We start from the raw sequence: 21,060 nt of genomic DNA, 5'->3' as shown, positions 1-21,060 counted from the left end.
TTCGGCACAAGTGAGTTAAATCCACTTAGGAGAGGGTTTGGCCCAATTAGTTTCATAAAAGGATTTGTGGAACCCAAATCCACATGGAATGAGGCCCTATAAATCAGAATCCAAAAGGAAAAAGGTTTAGGAAATTCGTCCAAAATTGGGCCTTCTAGAAACTAGGAATTTTGTGGCTGATTTTGGGTTTTCTAGAAGAGATAAAAGGGGGAAGGGTGCAACACCCTTTTAGGGTTAGATAAGGCTTCTAGAAATCATGTTTTTAGGTCCCCTTGCAGCTAAGATTAAGGTGGAACAAGATTAGGTTAGGATAGGATAAAATAAGATAAGGTTTTGGATAATGTTGGATAAGGTTTTGGATAATGTTTCCTCTTTTGAGCTAATTCCTTATCCACTTCAAATTTTGGCGCCGTTGTCGGGGATTAGCAACTTTGCTAATCCCTTGTTATTTCTATTTGTTTATTTTCGTGTGTTTTTTGGTTTAGATGCTGGCCTTGTTTTGTTTTCTTGTTTTTAGGTACTAGTTTATGACTCGGAGTTCTCAACTGGTTCGTAAGAATATCTTAGACTTTGACGATGATTTTGAGCGAACTTTGAGAGGGAAGAAGAATCAACAAGAGCCCCAACCACCTCAACCTGCACCAGATCTTGAAGAAGATGAAGTACAAGTGAAAGAGGAGGCCACGGCTCAGATTTTTGAGGTAAACAAGCTATGGCAGCTGACAATCGAACAATCAAGGAGCTTTCCGCTTCGGGATTGGACAATGCCATGCCTCTATGCATTCAATATCCAAGGGCAGCCCCGGACAAGACCGACGAGTTCGAACTAAAGTCTAGCTTATTGCACCATATTCCTAAGTTCCATGGGTTGTCCATGGAAGATCCTAATAAGCACTTGAAGGAGTTTGAGGTTGTTTGCTCAAGTATGACCCCGGTGAATGTTGATGGGAGCATTTTGAAGATGAAGGCTTTTCCCTTTTCTCTCTTGAAAAAGGCTAAAAGATTGGTTGTATGAACTAGCCCCCGGAACTGTCACATCATGGGAGAGTATGAAACGGGCGTTTTTGGAGAAGTTTTTCCCAACTTCTCGAGTCATTCTTTTACACAAAAGAATTAGTGGCATTCAGCAAAACCAAGGTGAATCATTTCCAACTTATTATGAACGTTTTAAAACTCTTGTTGCTTCATGTCCACAGCACCAAATGAAGGAGGAGCTTCTTCTTCAATATTTCTACGAAGGCCTTCTGATGTGAGAATTATACGCACACAAATTAAACCCTTTTTTTATCAATTGTAGTGAAGAATGTAAGTAGGGATCGTTCTGGACCGGGGATTAGGAGGGATTGTTAATCACTTGGATTTGACTCAAAAACGTAAAAACACAATATAAAACACCAAACTAGACCCAAAGAATGCAAAACTAAAGTTTAAAACACTAAGACAAACCAAAAGACTCAAAACAGCAAGAAAACACTCAAAACTGCCTTAAAACTACTTTCTGAGCAGTTTTGAGCACTAGAGAAGAATTTGGACGAAAATAGGTTTTAACTTGACCTAAGACACTTAAAAACACAAACTAAAGTGATTTCTAACTACTATGACTCAACAAGGTAAAGGGGGATTGGTTTTGGACGAATTTAAAAACGAAACAAACTTCTTAAATTAGAACAGATTGTAAAAAGGAATTTGATGGAATTGAATGGATGTGAAGCTAGCTAAGGGGTTCATCTCCACACATGTTATACTTGCATATAAAACGATTTCCAATTGCTTTTCAATAACCCATGAATTCTCAACGCCCCAAATTAACCGTGAATTGCACTAATTAACCCTCAGATTTTCCTAACGTAATTGAATTGGATGATTGCATACGACAACCCAAAGCATTCCCCACAAGTTCCCTACATGAATTGCATAATAGAGATACAAGCAAGAATCATTAAGTTCTTTGAAAACCATAAGCATTGACGAAACACTCGTTACTTTGAATTGCATGAAACTTATGCCAAGAATTTACTTAACGCAATTGAGATCATCAACTTTTACTACTTGTGAATATAAGTTTGTAACGATTAGGTGAAACTTCCTTATATCCTAGCATCCAATTTATGCATGATAATTAAGCGTGCACTCTCAACCAACACACACAAATCAATGTAATTCACATAGATAAGTAAATTGAATTCACAACTTATGAAACGCAATTAGAAGTAATCAAATCATATCGCAAGCATAAACATGTATTTCGAATCCCCCCCAGCCAAGGGGGGGGTTTAGTTCCTCATACGCACAAAACAAAGAAAAGTAAATTTAAACATTGAAATTAAGGAGAGGAAACACCTAAAAATTCCAGCACTCGAACTTGAATTGCATGAACGTCCAAGCCCTCTTCTCCTCCTCTTTGTTGCGGCACAAGGTCTAAGGAAAGGTTTTGGGTGGTATTTGTATGGAGGAATGGATGTGTGATGGTAGGGTAGTGTTAGGAGGGATGGGGAGTGTGGCAAGGTGGGAAAATATGGAGAATGGTGAAGGATGGCTGCGGCCAGGGTTGGGAATGTATTTATGGCGAATTTCTGAATGTGGAGGAGTGAATGATTCAATTGGTGCAGCAAGGGGGTCTATTTATAGTGCAAAATCCCTCTCAATTAGCAAGGAAAAAGGACTAAGTATTTGAAGATGACAAGGAAATCAAAACCCATCAGGAATAGGCCATCTAGAAGGTAGGAAACCCCAAAGGAAAAGGAATAGAGGCGCCAGATTTTTAGGGTTCTAGAAACAAAGTGTTTTGTGGCAGAAATTGGCACTTCTAGAAGGATTTGGGGCGCCACCTTTGTAGGAGATAAGATAAGGTTTCTAGAATCATGATTTAAGTGCCATATTTGTAGGGAAAAAGGGATAAGGGTGCTGCACCTTCTTAGGGATAATGTTAGGGCTTCTAGAAAGCCTAAAAACTAAGGGGAGATGGATAAAACCCACGGCAAAGCTAGGATAGGGCATCTAAGGCTTCTAGAAACCCTCCAAGATAAGGTAAAGTGCATGGCATCCCTATAAGATTAGGATAAGGTGTCCTAAAGTGTTTAGGACTCCTCTTTGTGGCTGAAAACCTTGTGCATTAGGATTAGGAAAGCTAATCCTTCTTCATCTTGGAATTCTTCTCCTTCTTGGACTTGGAAAACTTCTTTGTTGCTGCAACTTGAGGCCATTGAGATTTAACTTTCCTACTTCCACTAGGAAACCTTGTTTGAGTAGGAAACTTTGTTCTTCTAGGAATCCTAATTCAACTAGGAAACCCATTTTAACTAGGAATCCTAATTCAATTAGGAAACCTTGCTCAAGTAGGAATCATCATCTTCAAGTCTTCAATTTCGTCCATCCTCTTGGCTCGAAGCATATGATATCCATTCCAAGCTCTAATTTGCTCCAAAAGGCTCCAAAATGCATCCTTTTGCATACTTTGCCCTTAAATCCTGAAAATACATAAAACTAGCTTAAAAGACTACTTTACTAAGGAAAAACACTATAAATGCAAAAGAACAAGCTAAACTAAGGTGCATAAATATGCCCCTATCACCTTCTACCAATTGAACGCCAAATGCTATATGCCTCAGCAGGAGGAGCTTTAGTGGACAAAACGCCCATGGCCGCGAAGACTCTCATTGCCAACCGAGCTTTAAATGCTCAACAATATGAAGGCGTTGGTCAAAGAGACATACCACGGCAGCAACAAGTTAATGAGGTAAGTGCTATTTCCGAACTTCAAAATCAAATGGCTAATCTTACTTCTCTTCTTTCGCAGGTGGTTGAAATACGAAAGATACAAAGGGTGGCTGTTTATGGTGTTTGCTCCATGAATGGACATCTCACGGATAAGTGCCCGCAATTGATCGAGAACGGAGGGTGGGACTTTGCCAATGCCATGGGTTATGGGGGCCAAAACCAACCAAGGAGTGATCCTTTCTCTAACACATATAACCCCGGTTGGAAATATCATCCAAATTTCAAATGGAGGGAGCCCCAACACCAAAGCGCATTTAGGCAGCAACCTCCGGGATTCTACCAAAGGCCATATGCGCCCACACAACCCCAAGCACAACCTTCCCAATCCAAATCAGGTTCGTCCATAGATAATAATCAAAATTTTCAATTACTAACTTCTATGGCGCAGGGAATGCAAAATAGGGACAAAAGGGTTGATGAATTAGAGAAACAAGTAGGTGATGTGATATTTAGTAGCACACAAATTAAACCCTCTTTTTGACAATTGTAGTATAGATATAAGTAGGGATCGTTCTAGGCCGGGGATTAGGAGGGATTGCTAATCTAATGAAAACTGACTCAAAGATACAAAAATATGCTTAAAAACACTTAAATAAACTCAAAGACTCTTAACTAAACTTATATGACTCAAAACAAACTCAAAAGACTCAAAACAACACAAAACAATGAAAAAGACTCAAACTAGACTCTAGGACTTACTTTGGACTAAAATAGGTTTGGTTTTGACTCAAAATACTCAAAAACACTAATTAGGACAGATTCTAACCTAATTGACACTTAAAACAAAGGGGGGTTTTGGTTTTGACGAATTTGAATTAAAACAAAATAGAAACTAAACTAGACAAAGTTTTGAACGAATTTGGGGAATATGGATGGGTGATTAGCTAGCTAGAGGGTCCTTCTCCACACATGACACACTTGCATACAAATTGATTTCCAATTGCTTTTCGATAAACCATGAACCTCAACACCCCAGATTAACCGTGACATCACTAATTAACGGTCAGATTTTCCTTAAGTTATTGGATTGGATGACATCAGACGACAACCCAAAGCATTCTTCAAAAGTTCCCTACATGACATCATAATAGAGATACAATCAAAGATCATTACGTTCAATGAAAATCATAAGCATTGACAAAGGACTTGTAACTATGACATCATGATACTCATGCTAGGAATTTACTTAACATGATTGTGAAAACAACCTTAACTACTTGTGAATATAAGTTTGTAACGATTATGTGAAACTCCCTTATATTCTAGCCCCAAATTCATGCATGCAAACTAAGTGTGCACCCTTAATCAACAAACAAGAATAAGTTATCCATCAAACGGTTAAGTAAATTGCATTCACAATTTATGAAATCACAACTGGAATTAATCAATTCATATTGCAAATATAATCATGGTTTCAAAGTCTCCCCTAGCTAAAACAAGTTTAGCTCCTCATGTTTACAACAAAACAAAGAGAATATAAATTAAACATTGAAAACAAAGATTGAATACACCTAGAAACGCTCCAACAATCCAAGCTTGAATGGCCAAAACGTCCAAGTCTTCTCCTCTCTTCTTTCTCCTTCTTTGTTGCGGCACAAGGGTGTTTGGGTATGAATTATGGTGATGGATGGATAGGTTGGATGGTGGTAGGGGGTGGATGATGGCTGAATGAATGGGGAGAATGAGAGAAAATTCGTATGGATGTGTATGGCTGTCTAGAATCTCCCATAAGTGCGGCAGATTGTGTTTATATAGAAGGAGAAAGGTTAAGGCAATAAGTTATTAATTTGGGAAGGTTTTTAGCTCCAAATCCTCAAGGAAAAAGGGTAACAAATCAGAATTCTAAGAGGAAAAGGAAAGGAAAATTGAGGCATTGATGAGAATAAAAGGGGAAAGAAGATATATGGCAGATTTTGGAAGAAAAGGGTAAGAAAGGTGCGGCATAGACTAGGATAGTGCAAGGAATCTTTGGTTTGTGTCCTAAAATGCATAAAATACCTTCAAAGTTGCTGGAACTTAGGGATATTTAGGATTAGGAAAGGTCAAACAAAAATAGGAAACCGTGGCTTAACTTTCCTACTTCAAGTAGGAAACCTTCTTTGACTAGGAATCCTTCTTTGATTAGGAATCCTTCTTAGATTAGGAATCCTCTTTTGATTAGGAATCCTTCTTAGATTAGGAATCCTAACACCTTTAGGTCTTCAATTTCGTCCATTCCTTTTGCTCCAAGCATAAGCTATCCATTCCAAGCCCAATTTTGCTCCAAAATGCACCTTTTTGCTTCCTTAGCCATATGAACCTAAAAACACACGAAAATAGCTTAAACTACTAAAATAACTATGAACTAACAACATAAATGTAAGAAAACAAGCCAACTAAGTCGCCTAAATATGCTCCTATCAGTAGGGCAGATTACGGAGTTCATGGGCCAATTCAGAGAACAAGGCAAGTTGCCTAGTTCAACCGTTGTCAACCCAAAAGGAGGATTCAAATCTGCCAAAGCAATCATGTTGCAAAATGGAAAGGAAGTTGGAACAGCCTCACAATATTCGAGGAGGAGGAACAAGAGCAAGCCACGGCAAGGGTAGCACCACCTATGCCGCAACCACCCAAACAAGCCATTCGTCTTCCAAAGGTAAGGAGGTTCCAAATTCGATTATTTCTAAAGTTATTCCCCCAAATGTACCCTTTCCTCGTAGATTCATGCAATCGAAGAAGGAGGAGGCTGAAAAGGACATTCTGGAGACATTTAGAAAAGTACAAGTCAATATACCACTTTTGGATGCAATTAAGCAAGTTCCCACGTATGCCAAGTTTTTAAAAGAACTTTGCACCACTAGGAAGAGAATTTCAAACAAGGAGGTTGTCAAGGTAAGTGAAAATGTCTCAACCATCCTACAACGTAAAATGCCCCCTAAATGCAAAGATCCGGGTAGTTTTACAATTCCTTGTGTTATTCGCAATAATCGTTTTGAACATGCCATGCTAGACTTAGGTGCATCTATTAATGTCATGCCTTACTCAATTTATGCATCTATGAACCTAGGTGAGTTAAAAAATGATGGTGTGATTGTTCAATTGGCCGATAGATTAGCCTATCCAAAGGGTGTTTTGGAAGATGATTTAGTGCAGGTCAATCATTTAATCTTTTCGGCGGATTTCTACGTGCTTGAAATGGAAGACTCAGTTCATTCTCCACCCTTGCCACTCCTACTTGGAAGACCATTCATGAAAACAGCTCAAACAAATATTGATGTGGTCAAGGGAGTATTAACAATGGGGTTTGGTGGTGATATAATTAAATTCAATGTTTATGACTCTATTAAGAAGCCTAATGATGTTCGTTCTTGTTTTTCCATTGATGTGCATAAGGATATAGGGCAGGAACAATCCACACCTATCAAGAAGGATGCATCAAGAACCACCACTGAAGAGGGAATTGGAGTTGTTGCCCTAAAACTACCCAATCTGGCCGAGAGTAGCCATAGTGACATTGTTGATAGGGCTGCCACTTTTGAGCCTCCATCACAATATGTTTGTAAGTCTCCAACCCCAATTCCAATTCCCATTTCAACTAATAGGTTGTTACCTTCTTTGGTGCAGGTACCCAATCGATTTCAAGGTGATGGGAGCATTTACATGGACTTTAGGAACCAAAACACCACAATCAGGGAGGATCACTATCCCTTCCCATTCATTGATCCATACTATGAGCATTTTGAGAAGCATGCCGTGGAGGACATACCCCTCCATGTCGTGACCCTTATTGAAGATTAAATGGAGGTATCGTCCGGCTGGAAGACGTTAAAGCAAGCGCTTCTTAGGAGGCAACCCATGCATTCAACAAGGCGAAGATAGAACGTCCACTCCAAACCCAGATTTGCATTTCTAAACCCTTCTCCTTGCTGTTTTATTTTATCATGCTTAGTTGTTTGTTATTTGTTTGCTTTTGTGTGAGTCTTTGTGTGAAACATTGAGGACAATGTTTGATTTAAGTGTGGGGGGGGGTAAACAAGTGTTTTTATGCAAGTTCATGGGATTCTATCACCTATCACTTCTAATGTTGTTTCTCACTGTTTTTAAGTGTTTTTAGTGCATTTTGAGCTGTTTTGGTGTGTTTTGAAGTAAAAATTCGAAAATTTGAAAAAAATTGAAAAAAGTGCTTTGAAAAAGCCAAAAAGAGTTGTTTTTGTGTGTTTGTTTGTGTCATAGGGTACCTTCCAACACAATGATGAGGATTTGGTTTTTAATGCATGACTGTTAAAGAGAGCTACAAACATGGATGGAAGTTTGATTTACTTCTTTGGTTTATGCTTGGTTGTAGTTATAGTTTACAAATTCACATGTAATCACAAAGGATAAAATCAGTTTTTGTAACATGCTTGAAGGAAGAAACTCAACTAATGCTACATCCCTGAGAGACTTGAGCCTAAACGTTCTTTGGAGAGTTATAAATCTGTGATTTCTTGTTTTCTAAAGTCATTGCATGATATCATTATTCTTTGCTTGGTTGCTACTTAGAATGCGTTTCATCACTATAGTTCCAAATACTAGAACTCATACCCGTTTCATTCAAAGCATGAAATTGATTAGCATAACAAATAACAAATAACAAGATGAAGTTGTGTAGTAGTCACCATCATAGCCGAATAGCCGAATCCACCCTTGTCATTTGTATTGTAGGTTTAAACCCCGTTGAACCTTGTTTAGCCTATTTTCTTTGTTAACCACATCACCCTTACCTAGCCTAGAATAGGACTTTCCATACCCTTGTTCTTGAAGTATAGTGGAGCATGACTTAGAAGGAATTCCTTTTGAGTGACATTATTGCAGAAAACAAGTGTAGGGGAAGGGAATTTTGTGTGTGTGTGGGTGCCAAAGTCTTAAAAACGGCACGGACAGAAAAGATAAAGAAAAGATAAAAAAAAAAAAAAAAAAAAAGAAAAAAAAAAAAGAAATATGTATAGAAAAGAAAGAAAAAGAGTTGCAAATAAGTGAGAATGAACTCACATGTATTGATTGTTGAAGAAAGGGTCCAAAAGTTGAATCTGACCCTAGGTGTTGCATGGATCTTCCCTTGTGTTTCAAAGGTAGTTTTCTGCATTCTAAGGTGAATTCTAAGTGCCTAATTCATTACTTTGCTCACTATTGCTTTAAGAACGTTTGTTTGCTCTTACCTGTCTTTGTTAGCCAATAACCTAGCCCCGTTACAACCCTTTGACTTCTATCTTGATTGTTATGTGTTTCAATATGTGGAGTTTAAAATTGGTTTGAGCATATGGTATCCCTAGTTCTCGCGTCTAAGTAGTAGCATTCCATTCATGAGATCATATATATACATGTTAATAATTCCAGAAAGTGCTTTCTTTCATTATACATATGTGAGTGGCTCGTCTACATGTTTACATCAATCTTCTCACATATACCTAGTGTAGGGAGTGTAGTCAGAAAATCTGAGTGAAAATAGAGAGTATATCCGGTGAGGAATTGAGGGAATTCTCTAAGGCATGTTACTACATTCAAAATGTTGTTTTAATTGATTAAATGTGAGCTAGGGAATGGTGACTATGATTAAGTATGCTCGAGGGTAAGGATTGCTTAAATCTATGTGAGTGGTGATCTTTGACATGTTATGTTTCATTGGAAATCCCTGAGGCAAACGTTGGAAGGTTTAGATTGTATGTGTTGTTTCTTTCGTTTGTTTGTTTTGCTCGAGGACTAGCAAAAGCTAAGTGTGGGGGAATTTGATAGGAGCATATTTGTGCAACTTAGTTAGCTAGTTCTTGTGCATTTGTGTTGTTATTTCTTAGTTAATGTAGTATATGTGAGAAAATTGATGTAAATATGCAGATTAGCACTCACATATGTATAATCAAAGAAGGCACCTTCTGGAACTATTAATACGTATATGATCTCATGAACGGAATGCCACTACTTAGACACGAGAACCAAGGATACCATATGCTCATACCAGTTTTAAACTCCATATATTGAAACACATAACAATCAAGATAGAAGTCTAAGGGTTGTAACGGGGCTAAGGTATTGGCAAACAAAGAAAGGTAAGATAAACAAAAGTTCTTAAAGCAATAGTAAGCAAAGTAATGAAGTAGACACTTAGAATTCACTTTTGAATGTAGAAATCAACTTTAAACACCCATGGGAGATTCACACAACACTTAGGGCTAGATTCAAACTTTTGGACCCTTTCTTCAACAACCAATACTTGTGAGTTCATTCTCACTTATTTCTCAACTCTTTTTCTTTCTTTTTCAACTTTTTCTTCTTTTTCTTTTTTTCTTCACGTTTTTGTTTTTTTTTTTTCAGGTGCCTTTTTCTTTCTTTGGCACACTAAACGTACAACCTCATAGAATTCCAACAAAAAACCTTCCCCCACTAAGTCATGCTTCACTATCCTTTAAGAACAAGGGTATGGATAGTCCTATTCTAGGCTAGGTAAGGATAATTGATAGAAGCATATTTAGGCGACTTAGCTAGCTTATTCTTGTGCATTTGTGTTACTATTTCTTAGTTAATGTAGTATTTCAAGTCATTTTCGTGTGTTTGTAGGTCCAAAGGGTTAAAGTACCAAGAAAGTGCATTTTGGTGCATTTTGGAGCAATTTTGGGCACTAAGTAGATAGCTTGTATATGGATGGACGAATTTGGAGTTCAAAAGGCTAGAAATCTGACAAGAAGATGAAGAAATTAAACTCAAGACAAAGTGGATAACGAATTAGCTCAAAAGAGGAAACATTATCCAAAACCTTATCTTATTTTATCCTATCCTAACCTAATCTTGTTCCACCTTAATCCTAGCTGCAAGTGGACCTAAAAACATGATTTCTAGAAGCCTTATCTAACCCTAAAAGGGTGCTGCACCCTTCCCCCTTTTATCTCTTCGAGAAAACCAAAAATCAGCCACAAAACACCTAGTTTCTAGAAGGCCCAATTTTGGACGAATTTCCTAAACCTTTTTCCTTTTGGATTCTGATTTATAGGGCCTCATTCCTTGTGGATTTGGGTTACACAAATCCTTTTATGAAACTAATTGGGCCAAACCCTCTCCTAAGTGGATTTAACTCACTTGTGCCGAACCCTAGGGCTCTAATCCAATAAATCTGCTAAGTGTAACCCTAATCTAATTAACCCTAGGACTATATAAACATATTTTCAGCCACAAATTCGTAGGAACCCCTTATGCCATTCAGAAAATCCTTGCCGCAAGCCCTAGCCTCCATTCTCCATCATTCATTCACTCCATACACCTCCACATACAACCTGCCGCACTCTACCACCATAATCAGCCATCATTCATCATCCCAAGCAAGAATACATCATTCATAACCCCCAAAACCACCACCCACATCTTGTGCCGCAGCAAGGAAGAAGGAGGAGAGCCCTAGCAGTGCATGCCATTCGACTTGGAATTGCTGGAACGTTTTAGGTGTAATCTTTCTTGTGTTTTTTTCAATGTTTAATTTCAAGAATCTTTGCTTTGTGAGTATGAGGAACTAATCCCCTTTTGGCTAGGGGGAATTTCGAAACCATGGCTATATTTGCATTATGATTTGATTACTTCCAGTTGTGATTTCATGAATGGTGAATTCAATTTACTTATCTATTTGAATTAAAACTTGTTTGTGTATGTGGGTTGAGAGTGCACACTTAAATTGCATGCATAAATTTGATGCTAGGATATAAGGAAACTTCACCTAATCGTTGGGAACTTATATTCATAAATAGTAAAGGTTGTTAGTCACAATCATGTTAAGTAAATTGAGAGGCATTGAATTCAAATTGAGAGGCAAAAAGAGTTGCTTTGGTTGAGAGGCAAATGCTAGATGCTTCAGCGGGAGGTGCTTTGGTTGACAAAATATCGGTGGCTGCCAAGGTCTTAATTGCAAACCAAGCATTGAATGCACAACAATATAAAGGTGTTGGACAAAGATATACCCCACGGCAACAACAAGTGAATGAGGTAAGTGCAATTTCTAAAATTCAATCTCAATTAGCTAACCTCACTATGCTTATGTCTTAGGTTGTTGATGGATCCAAGGTGCCAGGTGCGGCCATATGTGGAGTGTGCTCCATGCAAGGGCATCTCAATGATCAATGTCCTCAATTGATAGAGAATGGAGGATGGGAAAGTGCCAATGCCATAGGTTATCAAGGCCAAAATCAGCAAAGGAATGATCCATACTCAAATATATACAATCCGGGTTGGAGAGATCATCCAAACTTCAAGTGGAGGGAGCCTCAACAACCTCAACAACAAGGAGGATATAGACAGCCACCTCCTGGGCTCTATCAAAGGCCATACGTACCACCACAACTTCTACCACAATCTGCCCAATTAAATTCAGGTTCGTCTTTGGACAATGATAAAATGCTTCAAATACTATCCTCTTTGACTCAGGGATTATAAAATCAAGCCAAAGAGATGAGGGAAGTGAAGAAACAAATTGGGCAGATGGCAGAGTTCATGGGGCATTTTAGAGAAGAAGGCAAACTACCTAGCTCGACCATTGTTAATCCAAAAGGGTGTTTTGAAACCGCCAAGGCTATCACCTTGAGAAGTGGCAAGGAAGTTGGAACTAGCCCCAAACCAACCAAATCAAGTCAAAAAGAGGACGAAAAGCTGCTGCTCGAAGAGGAGGAATTGGACAAAGCCATGGCAAGGGTGGAACAAACCTCGTCACAACCTCCTATTGGCCCAAAACCTTCCCACACCACCAAGGTAAGTCCAAAAGCGAATTTTTCTAGTTCTATTCCACTAAATGTGCCCTTTCCTAGTAGGTTTAGGCAATCAAAGAAGGAGGAGAATGAAAAGGACATTTTGGAAACCTTTAGGAAAGTTCAAGTCAATATCCCGCTCCTTGATGCAATCAAGCAAGTTCCTAAGTACGCCAAATTTTTAAAAGAGCTTTGCATAACAAGGAAGAGGATTTCAAACAAGGAGGTGGTCCATGATAGGAGCTTATTTAGGCGACTTAGCTAGCTTATTCTTGTGCATTTGTGCTACTATTTCTTAGTTAATGTCGTATTTCAACTCAATTTCGTGTGTTTGTACGTCCAAAGGGTTAAAGTACCAAGAAAGTGCACTTTGGTGCATTTTGGAGCAATTTTGGGCACTAAATGGATAACTTGTATATGGGCAAACATGGATGGACGAATTTGGAGTTCAAAAGGCAAGAAATCTGATGAGAAGATGAAGGAACTAAACTCAAGACAAAGTGGATAAGGAATTAGTTCAAAAGAGGAAACCTTATCCAAAACCTTATCTTGTCTTATCCTATCCTAACCTTATCATGCCTTAATCCTAGTTGCAAGGGGACCTAAATAGATATTTCTAGAACCTATTTCTAGATGCATTCTCTTCTAGAAGCCCCAAATCAGCCACAAAGCTCATTCTTTCTAGAAACCCTACAAAGGTGGCACCTATTCCCTTCTAGAAGGCCTTGCCTTGCTTTGCAAGCCATTCCCTCATTCCCTCCAATATGTGCCGCACCCTCTAGGGCCTATCCCTGATTGAATCTGATTTTTAGGGCCTCATTCCTTATGGATTTGGGTTACACAAATCCTTTTATGAAACTAAGTGGGCCAAACTCCCTCCTAAGTGCATTTAATCACCTATTGCTGAACCATAGGGCCCTAATCCACTAAATCTGCTAAGTGTAACCCTAATCTAATTAACCCTAGGACTATATAAACATAATTTCAGCCACAATTTCGTAACACCCCCTTATGCTATTCAGAAACTTGTGCCGCAACACTCTAGCCTCCATTCTTCATCCTTCATCCACTCCATACACCTCCATACACAACCTGCCGCACCCTACCGCCATAATCAGCCCTCATTCATCATCCTAAACAAGAACACACCATTCAAAACCCCCAAAACCACCACCCACAACTTGTGCCGCAGCAAGGAAGAGGAAGGGAAGCCCAGCCGTGCATGCCATTCAACCTAGAATTGCTGAAACATTTAGGTGTAATCTTTCTTGTGTTTTCAATGTTTAATTTCAAGAATCTTTGCTTTGCGAGTATAAGGAACTAATCCCCTTTTGGCTAGGGGGAATTTCGAAACCATGGCTATATTTGCATTATGATTTGATTACTTCCAGTTGTGATTTCATGAATGGTGAATTAAATTTACTTATCTATTTGAATTAAAACTTGTTTGTGTATATGAATTGAGAGTGCACACTTAATTTGCATGCATAAATCTGATGCTAGGGTATAAGGAAACTTCACCTAATCGTTGGGAACTTATATTCATGAGTAGTTAAGGTTGTTAGTCACAATCATGTTAAGTAAATTTGTGGCATAAGTATCATGCGCTTTCATAGTTACGAATGCCTCGTCAACACTTATGATTTTCATAGAAATTAATGATCTTTGATTGCTTCCCTATTATGCGCTTTCATGTAGAGAACTTTTGAGGAATAATTTGATTGCAATGCGCTAATTCCATTCAACTCAATGACCTAAGGAAAATCTGAGAGTTAATTTAAGCGTACCTAATTAACTTGGGTTGTTGAGGTTCATGATTCATTGAATAAGCAACTGGAGATTGTTTTGTATGCAAGTATGCCATGTGTGGAGAAAGACCTCCTAGCTAGCCTACCATCCACTTAATTCTACCAATTTCGTGCAAAATCTGCCTAGTTAAACTTCTTGCTTTGGTTGTTTTATTTTCGTCCAAAACCAAATCCCCATTTATTCTAGAGTGTCTAACTAGTTAGAATATGGTTTAGATTGTGTTTTCAAGAGTTTTGAGCCAAGTTAGTGATAAGTCTCATTTTGCATGCATTTATATATTCCTTATTTGGCGTCTTTGGGATGTTTTTGGATTGAACTAGTTGCATTTTACATTATTTGGTGTTAGTGTGCAGTCAAGTGTGTATTTGGATCAAAGGGAAGGAAAATGAAGTAAAAATCATGCCTTTTGGTAGCTGAGCATTATTCCAAACGTGGAGAGGATTCTAGGGAGTTAAATTGAAGTCCAAATGAAGATCCTAGGAAACTTTTGGACTGCTGGAATTTCAGGAAATGATGTGGAAGTGTTAAGTGGTGCAATTCGGCCATATTGGGTGATTCTAAACAACACCAAAACATGCATTCACATGCATGATTCATAACCTGGCCGTGCACTTCCATGTGATTCCAAGTCAGATTATGCACTTCTAAAACATCAAAACATGCATTCACATGCATGTCCACAACCTGACCGTGCATTCCACTCCTTTCAGCCATCATTTCAGAAATCCATTTCATCCCATCATTCCATGTGATTCTAGTCCCCTTTGTCCATGCGTGTGCTTTCTTCTCCTTTCCAGATTTGTACAAACAATTTCAAATGGCCAATTCACCTTTGCAGGTTCCACTCACTTGTTGAAGCAAGGGCACATGCTTCTTTGAATACATTAACACATACTTGCAGATCTTGTCCAGGCCATGCATTTCCAACTCATTCATGTCCATCCCGTGCACTTCCATTCCCATTTCCAGATTATTATAACCAGTTTCAGATTGTCCACTCCCTTGTGGCAGATGTTGCACATGTATCTTGGATTAAATAACCACATACCTGCAGATCATGTCCATACTTTGCATCCATCACTCCAGAAATCCATTCATCCCACCATTTGATGCGATTCCAGCTCCTTCTTGTCTAGGCCGTGCATTCTTACACCTTTTCAGTTTTCCTTTCACATGCATGTTGTCAGCTTTCACATGCATTCCTATTGTCTTCCCATCATTAACCACATTCAGAAATTCAAAAGGGACGACTAATTCTTCCTCTCCATTCCATTGCATTCGACATTCTCCCCCTTTCACAGAAACTGTTCTGGATTCTTTCCATTTTCACACACATATGTTAAGTCACATTTTGCATGCATTTATATCTTCTTTATTTGGCATCTTTGTGATTGTTTTGGAGTAAACTAGTTGCGTTTTACATTGTTTTGTGTTAGTGTGCAGCCAAGTGTGTAATAATATCAATCGGAAGGCAAATGATGAAATGTGGTGCAATTCGACCACATTGGATGGTTCTAAACAGAAAGTGATGCATTGGAGTCACTTTGGGTGGTTCTAAACAAGGCAAAAACATGCAATCACATGCATGTCCACAACCTGCCCGTGCACTCCCATTTGGTTCCAAATCAGATTATGCACCTCTAAAACATCAAAACATGCATTCACATGCATGTCACAACCTTGTGCCGTGTATTCCCTTGCTTTGTCCAACTCCCATTACTTAAACCATTCAGCAATATTTACACCAAAACATGCATTCACATGCATGTTCAAACACTTTGCCGAACTCACATGCAATTCCATTTCCCTTTTGCATTCATCTTTACAGAAATTCACATGCATTGTGATTAAACAAGTAATTCCTTGCATCCTTTATTCCAGAAATTCCATTTCATGCCATCATTTCAGAAATCCAACCCATTCCTTTGTCCATGCCGTGTGTTCTTCCCATTTTTAGACTTGTATAAACATTTTCTGGTGCTCCAATTGACCTTTGCAGGTTCCACTCCCTTGTGGCAGACTTTGCACATGCATTTTGATTAAACAAAACACATCCTTGCAGATCTTGTCCATGCCATGCGTCCACTATCTCAGAAACACAATCATTCCATCACTTATGCACTGCCATCTGAGTTAAACAAAGCCAAGATCCAATCTGATTGTCTCCCCATCATTAGACTCATTCAGAAATGCACCAAGACTTAGGGATTTTCGGACTGAGATCAGGGGGGATCACACACAGCCTATTACACTCCATTTTCTGTCCATAACACTCACTAATCTCCATCTCGGATCCATTCCATTACATACACCATTTTGCTCCAATTTCTGTCCATCATTCACTCTCATTCCCCCTCTCCATTCCATTGCATTCGACACTCTCACACTTTCACAGAAACTGTCCATTTCTCTCCATTTATGCACCACTCACAGAAACCATTCGACATTAGTTTCTCCACCCTCATTTACAATCACATTTGGGAGCTCCAACACCGAAGGCACTCTTCAAGGAATTCAACATCAGTTTTGCTTCAAGGGTTCCTTCTACTTCATTCTATGTTCATTCATGTTGTGTATGTTTATGTTAAATCTTGTGTAAACATGAATTGTAACTAATCCTCCTCTAGGGATTCGATGTAACCTTGCAAAGTTTGCCATGTAATTAAGTTAGAATGCTCATTTTGTCCATCTATTTCTTGTTTCATTTTCTGTTTTAATGGTGACTTAGTATGTTGATTTTAATGTTTGATCATCCTTTGAATTAATCACTAAGTTGTGTAGCCAAGATTAAAGCACACATCATGCATAACCTTGGTAGATATGTGAATGAATGAAGGGAGTGTTTAGCACACATCCTGCCGAGTTACTCCCTTTGGTTTTATGAAAGTTTCTTGTACATTACATAATCTCTAATCATGAACCAAAGTTGCACATCACAATTAGGTTCACGATTAGAGACATTTGATCAAATCCACACATCATATGGCTGATCATATCTAAGTGAAACAAACTCAAGAAATAGGTAGATGAATGAGTATAAACTAACTTGACAAACATGGATTTAATTGAGCAATGGTGAAATCGAATCCCTAGTTTCATTTCCATTGATACTATCCTATTATATTGGTTGTTGATTCATTGATTTGTGTTTATTTCATTCTCTTATGCTTTCAAGTTAAAACAACAAAATCTGCATAGTTTGATTAGTTTGATTCAAATCTGCCTATTTAGACTAGTTTGATTTATTTCTTAGATTTCTTGCAAACAAGTAGTTACAAAGGTCCAATTAGTCCCTGTGGATTCGACACCCTTACTTATGCCATTATACTAAATATATTCTAGCATTAGGAAGGAAATAATACATCAACAAAAATGGCGCCGTTGCCGGGGACTGATTTCAGTCCCTTGTAATTGCTTGTTTGCTTGTTTGCTATTTTGATTAGTGTCTAGGTTCATAACTTGGCAAATTGATAATTGGAAGTTGATTTAAGTTGCATACATTTCATATATGGAAAAGAATCATTTAGCCATTCCATTATCCATTGGTTTACATCAACTTGCTTTACAATCTGTGTTTGTTATAATCTGTCCATTTAATTGCATTTCGTCCAAATACAATTTCTCCCCATAGTTTGTTAAGTCTTAAGCTTAGAATCTGTCTTATCTTGTGTTTTGAAGCATTTGGAGTCAAGCTCAAACCTAATTTTCGTCCAAAATTGAGTTTAGTGTCAAAACTGCCCAGTTTGTGTTTTTAGGCAGTTTTGAGAGTTTTTAGCTTGTTTTGAGTTTTGTGAATCTGTTTTGAGTCCTTTGAGTCTTTGTTTTGTCCAAATTAGTTAGAAAGTGTTTTGATTTGTGTTTATAAGTGTTTTGATTCAAGTTTCCATCCAATTTCGTCCAAATTAGTGTAGGTGCTCAAAACTGCCCAAAAAGTGGTTTTTAGGCGATTTTGAGTCTTCTAGTTGCTGTTTTGGGTTTTAGGATTGTTTAAGTGTTCTAAGCGTTTAGTTCCACATCCCTTGAATCTTTTCAAACGTTTTTAAGTTTATTTTTGTTCATTTCATTGTTGTTTGCTAGTTAAACTTTGTTCTTTTCATTATAAGCAGATTCTTGATTTTCATTCAAATTTGTGTTACTTTGTTTCAGGTAGTATATGTCAAATAGACTTGTTGAGTTAGGCCAAAGAATTGAACGGTTGAAGGGCCACACTTTGGACAACTTTGTGCCATCAAGTTCATCCCTAATCCGTGAGGAAGAGGAAGGGAATTCACCTAGTTCAACAAGTAAAGAATCTGAGCAATTTGATTGGGCAAGAGAGGAAGAGATGGCGGGCAACGAAGATGAACTTCGAGCTTTGGAGGACTTTGCTCAACCAATCATACCAAATTCACCTTCATGCATCTTGCTGCCCACAGAAGCTAGAAACTATGATCTCAAATCTTCACATTTCCATATGTTTCCTTCATTTTATGGCTTACCTAATGAAGACCCTTTAGCTCATATTAAAGAGTTTTACAATGTTGTGAGTGGTTTACCTTTGCAGGGAGTAAGTGAAGCAAATTTGAGGATGAGAGTGTTTCCTTACACCTTGAAAGATAGGGCCAAGAGTTGGTTGATGACTCTAACACCAGGTTCCCTCACCACATGGGATGCCGTGGCTAAGAAGTTCTTGGAGAAGTTCTTTTCCACTCAAAAGACAGCCACATTACGGGGACAAATCTTCAACTTCAAACAAGATGATGGTGAACCTTTCAATGAGTGTTGGGAGCGTTTTAAAGGCCTCTTGATACAATGTCCACACCATGGGTTACCTTTTCACTTACAAATGCAAATTTTCTATGATGGACTAACCCAAAATTGTCAATCAACTGTTGATAATGCAGCAGGTGGAGCATTGAAGAAAAAGAATGCTCAAGAGTCATATAACATTTATGAGATGTTGGGGTCTAATGCTCAACACAAAGATTTAAGGGGTAAGAAAGTTGGAGTCTATGAAACAAGTTCTAATCATGAGCTTTTATTGCAGGTAGCTAACCTAGAAAGGAAGCTTGAATCCGTGCTCAACATGGTGCCAAAAGCAAATGAAGTGTGTGCCATTTGCAACATACCAAGCCATCCTACTCACCAATGTCCATCTAGGGAAGCTTACCCCGAGTATGTTCAAGAGCAAGTGAACCTCATGAATTCTTACAATCAAAGACCAAGGAATGATATGTATTCCAATACATATAACCCGAGTTGGAGAGATCATCCCAATTTTTCATGGAAGAACAACAATCCAATCCAAAATTTCCAACCAAAACCTGCCACTACCCCTAGTCTAGAGGATACGGTTAAGTTGTTAGCCCAAAACACTTTGCAATTCCAACATTCCACAAATAGCACTCTCCAACAACATTCAGCAGCCCTAACCAAAATGGAGACACAATTGGGGCAGATTGCAGATGCCTTGAACCAAAGAGAGGTTGGGAAGTTTCCAAGCCAACCCGTGATACTCCAAAGGAACCAAGAGCAAGCCAAAGCAATCACTACACTTAGAAGTGGTAAGGTTATTGATAATAGAGTTGGCAATGAAGTTACTAATGAATATGATCATGTGAATGCAGGTGTCACTCAAGGAGACAATGGGAAATCAATTGAGGAACCGAGCCATGCCACTTCCTCATTGGAAGCACCAAATCTTCACAAGGCCGAGAAACCATACACTCCACCAATACCATTCCCTGGAAGACTTGCCAAGAGCAAGCAGGATAAGTCATTTAAGGAGATTTTTGATATACTGAGCAAAGTGAATGTTAACTTACCTTTGCTTGATGTCATTAGGAACATGCCGGCATATGGGAAGTTCTTCAAGGAGTTAAACAGCTACAAAAGGAAGTATGGACCACATGAGAAGGTAGTAGTGTCTGAGAATGTTAGTGCAGTTTTGCAAAGAAAACTTCCACCAAAGCTCAAGGATCCAGGAAGTTTCTCTATCAACATCACCATAGGGGACAAGAAAGTAGAGAAAGCGATGCTTGATTTGGGTGCTAGCATCAACTTAATGCCTTATTCAGTGTACCTTCAACTAGGTTTGGGAGATTTGAAAGCCACCACCATTTCATTACAACTTGCAGACAGATCAGTTAAATATCCAAGAGGTATAGTAGAAGATATTCTAGTTCAAGTTGATAAACTAATCTTGCCTGCAGATTTTGTAGTGTTGGACATGGAAGAAGCTCCTATACATGATCGTGAGTTGCCAATATTGCTTGGGAGACCCTTCATGGCCACAGCCAAGACCATCATTGATGTGCAAAATGGACTCCTCACTATGACAGTGTTAGGAGAGACAGTTCAATTCAAAGTGTTTGAATCTCTTGCTCATCCTTCTTCATCTCTTGATTGTTATGCCATTGATGTGCTTGATTCACTTGTATTCTCTAAGTTCTTGCAGGCACAATCGAATGAACCCTTACAAACTGTTTTGAGTCAATCTCAAGATGAGTTTGATGAAGAAGATGCACTCATGGAAGAAGTAGCTGCCTTGGAAGCATTGGCATTGTATCCTTTGAATGTTTCACCTCGTTTTGAGCCTTTAGAATCATCAATATCACATCTAACTCCTTCCACTGTTAAGGCACCAAAACTTGAACTTAAGCCACTTCCACCACATCTAAAATATGCATATCTAGCTGAATTTGAAACTCTTCCAGTTATCATAGCTTCTGATCTCACCCCAATTGAAGAAGATAAACTA

At 38.5% G+C, this 21,060-nt stretch overlaps 1 protein-coding gene, 1 non-coding gene and 1 pseudogene across 2 annotated transcripts in view; 1 reads left to right on the top strand and 2 right to left on the bottom strand.

Annotated features, from left to right (window-relative positions):
• The window catches only part of LOC148694369 (uncharacterized), a 53,811-nt gene extending 50,172 nt beyond the window's left edge, over positions 1-3,639 (bottom strand). Inside the window, exon 1 of the mRNA XM_088700689.1 lies at positions 3,604-3,639. Within this exon, the coding sequence (XP_088556815.1) occupies positions 3,604-3,639 (36 nt within the window). The remainder of the gene's footprint in view (positions 1-3,603) is intronic.
• Positions 3,640-3,766: 127 nt separating this feature from the next.
• Positions 3,767-21,060, top strand: part of LOC148694367 (uncharacterized) — a 110,626-nt pseudogene continuing 93,332 nt past the window's right edge.
• On the bottom strand, positions 19,020-19,130 carry LOC148694368 (small nucleolar RNA R71). The gene has a single exon (XR_015967087.1). It is a non-coding gene; the product is annotated as a small nucleolar RNA R71 (small nucleolar RNA).

The sequence above is a fragment of the Pyrus communis genome, chromosome 9 (genome assembly GCF_041283825.1).
Source record: "Pyrus communis isolate YQ-2024b chromosome 9, ASM4128382v1, whole genome shotgun sequence".
Taxonomy (NCBI): Eukaryota; Viridiplantae; Streptophyta; class Magnoliopsida; order Rosales; family Rosaceae; genus Pyrus; species Pyrus communis.
The sequence above is the reverse complement of the archived record's forward strand: the minus strand, read 5'-3'. Positions and strand labels throughout refer to the sequence as shown.